The 14171-nt window shown below is 41.7% G+C and overlaps 1 protein-coding gene across 1 annotated transcript; it reads left to right on the forward strand.

Annotated features, from left to right (window-relative positions):
* The first annotated feature begins 1214 nt into the window (after window positions 1-1214).
* LOC310868435 (intraflagellar transport protein 56-like) lies at window positions 1215-12246 on the forward strand. Its single transcript, XM_083778888.1, has 16 exons — window positions 1215-1341; window positions 1478-1592; window positions 1723-1772; window positions 2002-2147; window positions 2649-2820; window positions 2932-3006; window positions 3729-3831; window positions 4394-4449; window positions 5021-5074; window positions 6044-6107; window positions 6447-6535; window positions 8129-8212; window positions 8313-8382; window positions 9311-9417; window positions 11410-11543; window positions 12055-12246. The coding sequence occupies exons 1-16, from the start codon at window positions 1336-1338 to the stop codon at window positions 12164-12166; spliced, it is 1437 nt and encodes a 478-aa protein (XP_083635014.1). The 5' UTR covers window positions 1215-1335; the 3' UTR covers window positions 12167-12246.
* Window positions 12247-14171: the final 1925 nt, after the last annotated feature.

Here is a 14171-nt window from a genome sequence, read left to right on the forward strand (position 1 = left end):
AGCAATGATGGTATAAACCTAATTCATATTTTTTAAACTGTCCCAGTATGGTTTTAGGTATAGCTCTGGTCCATAGCCTTACTGCTTCGATTCTGCCCGGCAGGCTATGTACCAGAGCTAGGTTTTAGGTACATTTTGAGTAAAAGAAACGTTTTTCTTGGGAAATGCAAAATGACTGAACAAAGGTTTTTCATAGAAATACTTCTCCTTTGGCTAAATTAAGTGTTAAAAGGATCTATTGTGATAGTACTCATTGCTATAGTGTTAGTTCATTAACGGGAGTCTCATGTTTCAGCTTTTTTATAATTGGTGAAACCAGTCCAATTTTATTTCTCTGATCAGGATGGAGAATGCAGTCAGGATACAGATTAAAAGAGTGTAATTGTAAGTGATGAAAAAACTTGGTTACACTAAACTCCCAAATGGTGTTGCACACACATAAATGAAATCCAAGGCACGTCTATCATGAAAATTATATATATTTAGGTTTTATTTTTAGCCAGATTCCAGAAGTAGGCTATATGTTTTAAAAACAGTCCCAGGTTGGTTTTAGGGACCTTTTGAGTAGGGCATTTCTTTTTAGAACGTTAACCAAAATACTCCAGCGGAACTATAGTATTAGGTGTCCATTGTTTCTTGTACAAAGTTGTCCAGGAGGAGACACTGTTGCTTGGCAACCAGAAGCTAGGTGTCAACGGAGCTTATTGGAATGAACGGCTCTCGGCGATTAATTAACTTTGTTCCGTAGAGTGAGTAACGTTTTAGGCTATTCGCCGCGTTTTAATGCTTGTTCATATAACCAACTAAGGCTAACACTTCCATCATGGTAAGCTAAGTTGATAACTTTTTTAAAGTTCGGTATTACAAAAACTATGCATCCAATGCTACCATATCAGCTTCATTACACAGCTGAACAATATTCTTTAAAAGGATTGTCAGATTTTCGTGGTCATGTTTCACAGAATTTGTCTAGGATAAAGCCAGCTACTGGAGATGCCACGCCGGCAAATAAACCTATAAAGGCGAAAAAGTCGCCCCTTGTTGAAGATTTTCTCATCAAAAGGGACTATCTCGGAGCAATTACATTATTGGAGGTAATGCCACCTGCTGTGAACTTTGTTGAAGGTCTGTTTTTTATAAATTAATTGAGGTGTTAGAAAATGCTACAGGGATTTTCTCACATTCAAACTTGAGTGAAACAATGTTATCATATTTATAATAAAGCCTAACGCCTATTCCTCTGGATAGTTTCAGCATGATATAGGTGAGAAAGCAGTGGATGCAAACCTGTGGCTGGCCTACTGTGCCTTTCATCTGTGGGATTACAAAAGAGCTATGGAGGTCTGAAACAGTCAGAAAAACAAAAAGCCTATTTCATGCACCATAAATGTTCTATACATGTAAAACAACATGGGATTCATTAAGTGAGATTCTTACTGTATATCCTATGCTTTTGCAAAATTAATTATTTCCATAGGTGTACAAAGCCCTGACAATAAAGCCAGAATGCAATTCAGAGGTTTGGGTCTACCTTGCCTGCACACTGTTCCTACTGGGTCACTACAAGGAAGCTGAGGAGGCAGCACTCAAGGGTACCTCACATCCATCCATCCTGACCTCTCACATTACTCCACACTTACGCATTCATCTATGAATAATCCAAGTAAACACAATAGCTCCCCATTGAGCTCCTGCATTCACACTACCTTTGTCTTTTTACAGCCCCTAAAGGTCATCTGAAGAACAGACTGCTGTTCCACCTGTCACACAAGGTCAGCCTTTCCCATGAATGCTCCTCTCTTATTTAAAGGTCCAATCATGGGTTCAAATGGGTTGCTTCATCACCCCAAAAATACTCAAAAATAGCATTGAGACATGTAGGCTATTTATTCTCTTGGTCATTAACTCAGATCTTCATAGAAGGGCTAACTATGAACTGTATTTTGGGGCCTTAACAGGTTTGTTTATGGCAATGATTGGCTCTTTTCCCATGGTTCTCAGTTCAACGATGAGAAGAAGCTGATGTCATTCCACCAGAGCCTGGAGGACATCACTGAAGACCAGCTTAGCCTGGCATCCATCCACTACATGCGCTCCCATTACCAGGAGGCCATTGACATCTACCAGCGCATTCTGCTACAGAACAGGTGAGGTTGTGTGACAAAACAGACCGTACAGCCAGGGGGAGATGGGACAGAATCTGCTTTTTATATCCCCCCCCCCTCTGGCAGGGGTGGATGGAAGAAGTACTCACAGGTTTTACTTAAGTAAAAGTATCAATACTGCGATGTAGATACACTCTGTTACAAGGAGAAGACCCATTTTCAAAATGTACTTGAATAAAAGTACATTTTTTTCAGTTGCTTGCTATTTCCTTCTTCCATGTGATGATGCTACCACTCATTTCACTGCAAGGTGTACTGTGTACAAAATAAATACATTAACTTATTAAGTACAATGTCACATTCATTCACACAAACTTCACACACACATTGAACTGTGAGGGGAGAGAAGAAAGAGGGGTTTTGGATAACAGAAAAGTGTAATAGGCCTATGGTATAATGCAGTCTTGTTAATGAAAAGTGTGCAGAGTGGTGTTAGCTTGTTCAAAACCATGTTCAAATCCATGCTGTTTTGGTCCTCTTCAGAGAATACCTGGCCCTCAATGTGTACGTGGCTCTTTGCTACTACAAACTGGACTACTACGATGTCTCCCAGCAGGTGTTGGCGGTCTACCTGCAGAACTTCCCACATTCTACCGTCGCCCTCAACCTCAACGCCTGCAACCACTTCAGACTCTTCAATGGGAAAGCAGCCGAGGTTACTCTTTATTTATAAACATTTCACGTCACTTTAAGCCGGTATGAGGCTATTTGAGATGTTACTGATCTGATTCTGTCTGATTATCTTTTTAAACATCCCTCCTCTTAGGCTGAGCTGAAGAACCTGATGAACGTATCCTCTTCCTTCTTTGAATTTGCCAAGGAGTTAATCCAACACAACCTGGTAAGACTGATTCAGCTGATTCTCCTTACACAAATAGCTTTTGGTTGTTACAAATTTTTCTTTGTATTCATTATGTCTCTTACTGTATGCCTCGTATGGTTACGTCCAAACCATGTGAACAATATCTCCGGAATTGCTTCATTCATGACAGTGGATAAACGTCCACTTGGACTCAAGGATGAACTTTTAGCCAAGGATGGCTACAAGTTGGTGTTACAAAAGGTCTAGGTCAATGTGACCTCACAACTCACAACAAGTTAGAAAGCGCTTTCACACCAATATTACAATGTGCGTACAAGCCAAGGTAAGGCATACAATGAACTAGCCCCATATGTGCCCACTCCCTACGCTCATTCTGTAGCTCTCATCTCGGAGCTACAGAATGAGCGTAGTGCTGAGGGAACATACTGGGGCTAACAATGAACAATGATGAACAATAAGAATTAACTGCACACTACCCAACTTGCATGGCACACAAGCAAACCTTAGGCTATTAGGAATGCAACCCTTTGTCACAAAAGACTACTGTTGTAATTATTATTTTACTAGCAAAAGTATTTAACATACTGTATGATGGGTCTTTTTAAGACTGATGCTCTGAATTATATATTGAATGCTGACTTTGAACATCTTATCTGCCTAAGACCATGAATAACCAGCAGTTGCAAATGTGGAAATGTGATGTGAATCATGATGTTATGATTTCTGTCTGAGGTTTGCAGGTTGTGTTTCGCGGTGGGGAAGGAGCTTTACAGGCGTTTCCTGCTTTGATAGATGTTATACCTGAGGCTCGGCTCAACCTGGTCATCTATCATCTCAGACAAGGTGAGTATATAATGCTTGCATGCTGCGATGCAAGGCTAATCTTGTGTTATTGTTGTCCTTTTTGTCATTGACAAGTGTACTTTGTTTGCCATACATACAGGCTAGTCGTCTATAAGTGGGCCTGTGTGTGTGTGTGTGTGTGTGTGTCTGTGTGTGTGCATGCGTGCGTGCGTGCATACTTTTTGGAACTATTATGTAAGACGTGCCTCTAATTGGGCTGAATCCTTTCTCAAATTTTGAGTCATATGTCATAGATAGTTATTTTTGTTCTGTGTTCTTTTGGTTTTTGTATTATTATTATTATTACTATTCATATTCTGTATTTGCATATTCTGTATTATTTCCCTTGAAAACGAGATGGTTCGTCTCAAGGGGTTATTCCCAATATAGAATTTCAACACATACAGTAGATCCCATGTGGATCCACATGATTATTAGATTTATTTGACATGTTCAGTGTGCCGGTGATGCTAATGGATTACAGGACATACATGTTCAGTGTGCACTGTGCACTGTGCAGGTGATGCTAATGGATTACAGGACATGTACTTGCTTTTCACAGACGAGGTCCAGGAAGCATATAACCTGATCAAAGACTTAGAACTCAGCATGCCACAGGTAGAATCATCATTCCCTTCTCATGTTTGTTACTTCCCCTTCCATGTTCTTCGTGGCTTCCCACATTTCAGTTAGGATATAAGAAGACCTGTGCTGTCCCCTTCCAATTTCCTTCTCTATTAATCTTTATCCAACATACAAGTACACAGTGATGTTGACATGTGGTGAGCATTTGTGTAATAACACACTCCTCCTCCTCCCCTTCCCTCCAATCTTTCTCTTTCACATTCTCTCACTCTTGCACACATTCTATCTTCCTCTCTCTCTCTCACTCTCTCACTCTCTCTCACTCCCTCTCTCTCTCTCTCTCTCTCTCTCTCTCTCTCTCTCTCTCTCTCTCTCTCTCTCTCTCTCTCTGGTTCAGGGCAGTGTTAGTTTTAATGCATCTCAGCGTCCAGTAAGTGTGTGTGTGTGTGTGTGTGTGTGTTTTTTTTTCTCTCCCTCCCCCTCTCCATACCAGAGTCAGTTCACTTTTAGCTATAAGCTCCACGGACATTTGCGCTGTGAAGAACATCTTCTCTTCATACTGTACCTCTGTACTTCTTTCTGTTCTCTCTTTCTGTTCTCTCAGGAATACATTTTGAAAGCGGTGGTGAATGCAGTATTGGGACAAGACACGGCCTCAGTAAGTTGGTGCGCTGGTTGAATCTCAAAACATTCTACAACTGCTGAAAAAGGATACGTACAATGAAAAATGAAATTGCGGACTGCCTTCCTTTTTCATTATGGTATGCAAGTTCTCATCACACAAACTCTCAAAAACGTTAACTGTGATCATAATCACAATGTACCTGGTTTGATTCCAGCTGGAGACCTTAATGCATATCCTGTCTCTCTACCTTCCTATCTAAATATAGCAAAAACAGTCTTCACAATCTTCACTGGCTCCCAATAAAAGTTAGGATTAGGTAGAGGATCCTGCAATTTTGGAAGTGGCTGGTCCTGTTCTGTCCCTGCCAACAACCAACCATGGATCACTAACGGACACTGTACCCCTCTGGAAAGCACTACCATGTCCGCTTTGAAATCTCAACTCAAAGCTCTCCTTTTTAAACTGGCTCAATTGTACAGCTTTGTTGCTATGTTGTTTTTCAGTTTAACCTTTCACCAAATTTAATAGAACCATTTTTTTTTTAACTTAGAAACATAATAATTGTTAGGACCTTGCTTATGCCAAGTTGAGTTTAATAATGATCCAGGCACTCTGTTCAGTTGAACATCTAAATAACTTTATTTTAGCATTATGGCTTACTTGGCAAAGGTTCAAAACACCCAATGCATTTCAGCTCAATGTGGCTTTAGCAGGGACCACTGAATATGACAGGTAGCACACAGCATCATTATATAGATCACAAGCTGTCATTCAACGTCAACATACAGATCACAATAGAGCTATTAATAACAAAAAGAGTGTGCATGATAACACATAAACCTTACTATTACAAAATACACATGAAACAGAGAAAATATTATCGATCATGATATTATTAGGCCAATATCAGAATATTATAATAGTAATTTTTGTAATTGTTTTGTTGTTGTTGTTTTTGTCATTACTATACCGCATTTAATAACGTTCTCCTTAATGTGGCAGGGTGATCATCTCAAAATGGCTCAGCAGCTTTTCCAAGCTGTTGGTTCATCACCAAGTGAATGTGGTGAGTGTGACACCCCCACTTTCTCCTGCCTCACCAGTCACCAGCCATCCTCTCATCCCCTACCCAGGGTGCATATGTCATAACCATCCCTTGGCCTTGACAGTCTTTTTTTGCTGTGTGTAAAACCTGATTAATACTTGTGTCCCACACTGAAAATATCAGATGTAAGCTCACAAAGCATCGCACCAAACACAGTGTGAGCTTGTAGATCGTTTATTTTAGAAAACAAAACATCATACGATGGATTACATTAACTATATAGAATCCATGCACTACACTCATATTTGTAACACTGTCATTCTGAGTGTATCTGACCTCCTGTGTTTCTTTGTAAAACAGACACCATTCCTGGCAGACAGTGTTTAGCCTCCTACTTCTTTCTGCTTCGCCAGTTTGACGATGTTCTCCTTTACCTCAACTCTATCAAGGTAAAAGGTTAACAGATGTTCTTAATCTTGTGTCTTATATGTCTACTATGTGTCTTATGGGTTGTGCTGATATTAGTATTTCAGACTTTTATTGCCTGTGTTTGTGACAACAGTTCATTGTCACATCACAGCAGGTTTACAGGTGTAAAGGAGTGGGTGAAATTATTTTCTATACAAGCTTTCACCAATTGTAGTTACAAAATAGATAATCATAAAAACTGGAAAATGTAACAAAGTAACAAAAAAATATCATGTACATAAAGTACGTAAAGTTTATAAACGTGTTCTCAAGGAATTAAATCAAAATAAGGCAGTCCTTCATTCCCTTGTGGAACTAAGAGACATCCCTGAGCAGTATATATCAATTATGAAATGCCACATGAGTGTGAATAAGGGGTCTACAATACAGTACAGCAATATAACTATTGCTATAGTATATTCACAATTTCACATGCATATAATATGATATATGCATGTGAAATTGTGAATATACTATAGCAATAGTTATATCGCATGACAATATCACAAATTATTATTATTATTGTTATTATGTGTTTGTTTATCCTTTAAGCCAAAAGTAATGGCTCCTCAACCGGCAGTATCACACCATAATGCATTGCATGAACAGACCAAGCAGAGCCTAAATTGAGGTAAAATGTTTGTGTTGAGGCATTACATGAGAACAGGTTCAAGTTCAGGGTTGGATTTTCTGGGGGTGTTGGGTTTGAAATCCTTGTCTCTAATTTTCTTCATCTTTTTTTTTTTACAATTGTATTTATAAATTTTCAGGTTTAAAGACAAGACATACTTTACAAACATTCTCATCACATGTACACATGTACACATACACCCCCCCATTCAAAGGAAAGAAAAATGAAAAAATGAAAATGAATAATACACATAGCACAGAAACAAAAACAAAACATACACAAATGAAAATAATACTATACAATAGTAGTTAAGAGTTTTAGAAAATAAAAAACACTCATGTGCGTACATACTTCAGCCTGTTAATGATAGGTGAGAAAGAAACGGTTGCCACATTCTGTCGAATACTTTCGTTTTAAGAGAAACGTCATATCTTATCTTTTCCTCCTCTCTATCTTTGACAGGAGTCATAAAAAAAACGTTGGTGTGGTACCAAAGTGGTCAACTGTCTATAACAGCGTTTGTTGCCCAAATATGGAGTTGTACGGAGATCACCAAAGTCATATTCATTGATCTATAGGTTAGGAGCCTATCTCCTGTTTCACTAGACTGACTAGAGTGAGGCAGCTTGATGTAAAAGTACACCTTCTGCCCCCAGACACATGACGCTAGTACTGTGTCACAGAGACTCACCCTCAATCCAACACTTAATGCTAAGTGCCGAACATCAGGTACCACTTTTATAGACTTTGGTATGACTCGGCCAGGGATTGAACCCCCGACCTCCCAGTCTCAGGGCGGAATCCCACAAGGACACGAAGCTGGCCTTGCGGTTAGACTGTAACCACAAGGCCAGTATGTATTGACTGCACATGTCGTTATTAGACTCTTGCTATTTATTATTAATCAACAATAGTCCTGTTTCGCTGACTTTCCTGTCCTCAGAAGTACTTCCCCAATGACGACGTCTTCAATTACAACTATGGTCAAGCAAAAGCTGCCATTGGCAACTACGTGGAGGCTGAGGAGGTACTGTACCAGTCATGAGCTTATCCCCTCATGGTTAATAGAAGAAGGAGAATTCTTATATTAATCCACTTATGTGTATGATCATTCCACTACCTTCTAGGCCTTCCTGCTCATTCAGAATGACTCTATCAAGAATGACTACGTGTACCAGAGCTGGCTGGTACGCAGCTGTACGTTAGTATTCCTCTATATTGTTGTTAATTAATAATTTAATTAATTAAATAATTAATTTTAACTTTAACCACATTAACCCTTGCGTCCTTGTTCTTTTGTGAGGTGGTTAGGTTCAGGGAAATGGGGGAAATATCATATTTACAAGCTCACATTGTGAGCTTGTAAATCAAGTGTTATAGTGTATAGATCTTAGAGTTTGGGACGGTCATGGTCATATCTGTCATTCATTGATTCAAGGTCAAGCTCAAATTTATAAGCAGATAATATGTTTGTTTGTTTGTTAGCAATGTAAGTTGACAAATGGGCATATTTTTTTCGAGGGATTATCAACTTTTGTGTTGTTTTTTCTTGATAAGAAACTATTATAGCGACCAAAGGTCGCAGTTAACTATGGAATTGTGCATTTCCCGTCAGTGTGTTGGTTGGTTGGTCACCCCATGTGACATCACGTGACATCATCAGGAATGATGTCATCAATATTAAGCCCATATATGGAGATCCCTGATGTCACCAATATTGGCTCTCCATATATAGAGCTGACCTGTTCTGACATTCCTGTTGATCCTTCCCCATTCATCCTTCCTCTTCGATGTTTCCCTTTTGTTGATCTGACCCCCCATGCCAAAGCGCCAGCGCTCGCCCAGCAGTCTGCTGTCACCCAGGTGGATATGTTGATCTGACCCCCCATTCCAAAGCGCCAGCGCTCGCCCAGCAGTCTGCTGTCACCCAGGCGGACAGCAGACTGAGGGGCTAAGGGGCGAGGTCGCTTCTCGCGAGGTCGCATCTCACTCTCAGGCGTCTTACTGGTTATTATTATTATTAATAATAATAATAATAATAATAATAATAATAATAATAATAATAATAATAATAGTTTATTATTAGTTATTTATTCAGTAGTTATTTATGTTATTTTTGTTTCAGACATAATGAATGGCAAAGCTCAGCTGGCCTGGGAGCATTACCTGAAGATGGAGACTTCAGCTGAGTCTTTCAGCCTCCTGCAGCTCATTGCTAATGACTGTTACAAGGTATAGCATGTTTGCATGGTGCTCTAATGACTGTTACAAGGTATAGCATGTTTGCATGGTGCTCTTATCAGTATTTTATATGTTTCAATTCCTTGATCTCCAACTTGACAAGGAACCAAATAGTAAGGAGTACATATAGGTCAGAGACAATATTATTGTCATCCTAGAAAGGTCTTTCCACAACTAAATGGGGGAGGGTGGTGGTGTATGTTAGTACTAGGAAACAAGTGACAGCTAAACTGTCTGCACTCCGCTGGTTCCCTGTGGCTGTTCACGTCCAGTTCAAAACACTGGCGATGACCTACTACAAGGTGGCCATGGGCGTGACCGCCTATGATCCCCCTACAATCCCTCACACATTAGTCAGCAATTCCTCACTGACATTCCAGCCGGCCCAGACTCTTCTCCCTCCTTGCCCCATCAGTCAGGATTGTATAGTCTCTTGCCATCTTCTGCAGCAGTCTTATTGTCTCCACCAGGCCGAAGGCATGTGGGGAGAGTATGTTTTACACTCCGTCCGTCCGTGTGTCCGTCCGTGTGTGTGTGTGTGTGTGTGTGTCCGTCCGTCCGTGAGGAGCTAATCTCGGCCACCGTTAACCCGGTCGATGCCAAATTTTGCACACACACTCCCTGGATGCCAACGATGAACCTCTGCCCCAAACTTTCCACAACGGCCTGTTATAGCGCCACCAGGAGGCCGCTTTGTGCTAAACAAGTTTTTGCACAGTACACCTACAGATTTTGTCCAAACATCACGCAAATTGGTACACAGTCTCTCTACAGCCATTCAACCAAACCGGTCTTTCACATTTCTCAGACTCCATCCTGATTGGCTAAGATTGGCTTCCAAAGTTCACAGGAGTGCTCAGTTTCAAACAAAATGCTGCAAAACATGAACACATCGCGGGATTTCCGTGAAATTGTGCACCCACATTCCCACTAGGCCGAGGACGAAATGCCACATGAACAATTTCAACTCAGCCTCTATAACTGGCCGAAAAGTGTTTTTACCTCTAACTGCACGGATCTGTGGATAACTTTGTATGCCAACTCCCTAGAGGCCAAGGAAAAACCTTTGCCTGGAATTTTTCACATCTGCTCTTTATAGCGCCACTAGGAGGCCGACATATGTAAAACACATTTTCTATTATTACTCCTTCAGATTTTATCCAAATTTCACGCAAATCGGTACACATGATCTCCATAGTCATGTGATCAAGACAGGTTTGTTTGATTTCTCATATTCCATCCTGATTGGCTAAGATTGGCTTCCAAAGCTCACACGATTCGTCCATTTCGAAAAAAGCCCACAAATCACAAACACAGTGTGCAATTTCCATTACGTTATACACGCACATTTTCACTAGGCCGAGGACGACATGCCACAATTTATTCCTCAAAATCAGCCTCACGGTGGCGCTATAACAGGCCAATTCCTGTTTTTAGCTATAACTGCATCGATCTGTATACAACTTATGTATGCACACATGGAAAAACATTGTACCTGCATCCCTCCAATACGAACCTCCGGCCCAAATCTTCCTCAACAGCCTGTTATAGCGCCACCATGAGGCCACAACAACCCGACCCCCAGCGCACCTCAGACAATATAGTAGGCCTCCCTGTTGCTGCAGCATATCATATCATTATCATGGCTACTTGCCATGTGGTTGTTAACAAATGGCACTTAAACTGAGCAAGTCATTCTAGATAAGAGCTAAAAATGCCTAAAAAGTATCATACGTAATTGTATGAACCCCTAGCATCCCTATTCTGGGAATATCCTAATAGGCGAACATTTGGTGAAAAGAGGGGAACGTTAAGTGAAAATTGGATTGAATAAGACTTTGTGTGCTTGTAGAACTGCTATTTTCGTAGCAGTGAGAAGGTGCTTGGGGGGTGCAGTGGTAAATTAGCTGCTCACCGCCAGGGGTTCGAATCAAGCAGTGAGCGTTATATGGATGTTTCACACAGATTTCCCCACTTCCACAGATGGGGCAGTTTTACTATGCAGCAAAAGCTTTTAGCGTCCTGGAAAGACTGGACCCTACACCAGAGTACTGGGAGGGGAAACGAGGGGCCTGTGTGGGAGTCTTTCAACTTATTTTAGCTGGGAGAGAATCAAGGTACAGTACACCATTATTCTGTTTACTGTAGAAGAGTGCCAACCCCACAAACTGCATACACTGCAAAATTACAGTGTTAATTATTTCTGAGAATGTGAAAATTGACCTTTAGGCCAGTGGAACCAAAGCTGATTTACGCTAATTAACTCTCAGGATTTAGCTTCATTGGATTATTGGTTTTCGTACTGTTATTGCTTTGTTAACAACAACAACAACAACAACAACTAGATACATTACATTGTAAACATATAGCTGACATTCTCATAGTGACCTATGTGTGCAACTGTCGAACAGATTGTGCTTCCTAGTTCAACGACAAAGTTGTCAAGAACAAATGTCAGAACCCTAGAGCACGGACAATTTTTCTAATGTACTGTTATAAGACCATTGTTTGTTTGTGTGTGTGTGTGTGTGTGTGTGTGTGTGTGTGCGTGTGTGCGTGTGTGCGTGCGTGCGTGCGTGCGTGCGTGCGTGCGTGCGTGCGTGCGTGCGTGTGCGCGTCTTTCCTCAGTGAGCGCTTGAAAGAAGTGTTGCGTTTGCTCAGGGACACGGGGAGCCCTGAGGTCGAATACCTCAAGAGGATTATGAAGAAATGGGCAAAAGACAAGCGGGTTTCTTTGTGATTGTATGCATTTTACTCAAGGACGGTACCAGTGCTGGACTGGATTAACAACAGAAGCCTGCCTCATCACAGTGTGATAACCTTTCCACTAATGATAATGTACAGCATATTGTTCAATCATAGTCCATCGTCCATCGTCTCCTCCAGGCTGGACTACTGTAATGCACTTCTCATCAGGATCCCTAGCAAGAGCCTTCAAAGGCTCCAATATATCCAAAACAGCACTGCTAGGATCCTGATGAGAGTGCGCAAACGAGAACACATCACACCCATCCTCCATGGCTCCCCGTCAAGTTCCGGACACAATACAAAATATCCCTGCTCACCCACCAATGCGTCCATGGAAACGCCCCCCCCCCCTCTACCTCAAAGAATTAGTCTTCCTGAAACCCTCGACCCTCACCCTCCGCTCATCAAACACATACTGCCTCAACCCTGTCACTGCCAACCTGCGCACCATGGGTGACAGGGCCTTCTGCACAGCTGCCCCTGAACTGTGGAATGCTCTCCCCGCACACTTGAGAGCGCCACAGTCAATCGACTGCTTCAAGAGAGGACTAAAGACCTACCTTTTTAATAAGGCCTTCCCCCAAACCCACTGATTTTATGTTTCTTGATGCTAAACTGTGTGCTTTTAATCGTGTAATGTTCTTTTTTTCTGCTTTTACCTATTGTTTCATATTTTTTGCCTAATGCCTACTGTAGCACTTTGAGATTCTGAGGAATGTAAAGTGCATTATAAATAAAATCCATTATTATTATTATTATATCTGCAAAGTTGTCCAACACTCTTGAAGAGCAGTATTTCCAGCCACAGTATAACACAGAGCTAGTAAGTACCGGTACACTACCTGAAGCCCAACCTCAATCTGTACAGCCACCAACCACAATGCATCCCGGTTGCACCCATTGGTTGACAGCCCATTATTGATTGGCTGGCTTAATTGGTCTCCAAACTAACTAACTCTCTAACATAAACTGACACACACACATGCATGTACAAGTCATTACACTGCCTCCTCAAATTAAATTATCCTTGCTCCCCAGGAATCACACAAGTAAGTAGGGGATGTTCAGTATCCGTGTGGACATTTATTGCATGTAGGGCAGGGGTGGTGGGGGTCCATGAAGGTGTATGGCAGGGATACCTTTGGGGCACGGCAATTGTTTACAGTGTTCCTCTGGAGCCAGACAGCTCAGTAAAGGGTAGGGACACAGAGCTCAAGGCTCTGAGCAAAGGACAACAGGAAGTTGACATCAGCATTGCTTGAAGGGCTCTGATGGGGGAATTAAACTGTACACTATGGAGCCAGTCTGTCCCTGTGGAGTGGGGATGGAAACCCCACAGCATAACCATAACGCCATTCTGTCTCTGTGGAGTGGGGAAGGAAACCCCACGGTTTAGAGCTGTCACTGTGGAGTGCCTCCCTCCTTCTCCTGTGTACCATCTGGACACAATAGGCCACTTCACCAATCCTCTCCAAGACCCTGCAGGAGCACATCCGCAACCCTGACCCCTTTTTGCCTTTTTTTCTGGGGGCTGTATAGACCCAGATAACCTGACCAGCCTAAAAGTGCCTATATCTGTGCTTACCATGGGACATCATAATTCCACACCCCTGCACCCCACAGTTGTCTTCTGGCAAAGTTATGTGCTGTTTCTAGGCAGACCAAAAATATCCTGTCTGGCATACTTTGTGGTAGAAGGAGACTGGAGAGCCAGGAGGCTGCTCAAATGCCTGTGTGGCAAGGGTGTGGATTTATCCGCAGTTCTGCACAGCATGAGCAGGTGTGTAGGCTGCTGAGTCCAGGTCTGGATAGCAGAGCTGCAGGCCATGAGCACCATGGGCAACTGTGTGTCTACTGTCTAGACAGTTGCACTGCTCAAATCCTGTTTCAAAAATATTTTTATTGTGATGTATGATGAATACGGTATAGGTGTTGCTTGCCGAAAAGAACAGATGCGTCATGTTAGCTTGAATATTGTTATTATCGGCAAACAACAC

Source organism: Protomyctophum parallelum, assembly GCF_964188405.1.
Source record: "Protomyctophum parallelum genome assembly, chromosome: 13".
Taxonomy (NCBI): domain Eukaryota; kingdom Metazoa; phylum Chordata; class Actinopteri; order Myctophiformes; family Myctophidae; genus Protomyctophum; species Protomyctophum parallelum.

What these genes read in the sequence shown, in the direction of transcription:
- LOC310868435 (XM_083778888.1), top strand. An exon ending in TCAATGGGAAAGCAGCCGAG is followed by an intron (nt 2,821 to 2,931) that starts GTTACTCTTTAT and finishes CCCTCCTCTTAG; the next exon opens with GCTGAGCTGAAGAACCTGAT. An exon ending in ACTACGTGGAGGCTGAGGAG is followed by an intron (nt 8,213 to 8,312) that starts GTACTGTACCAG and finishes ACTACCTTCTAG; the next exon opens with GCCTTCCTGCTCATTCAGAA.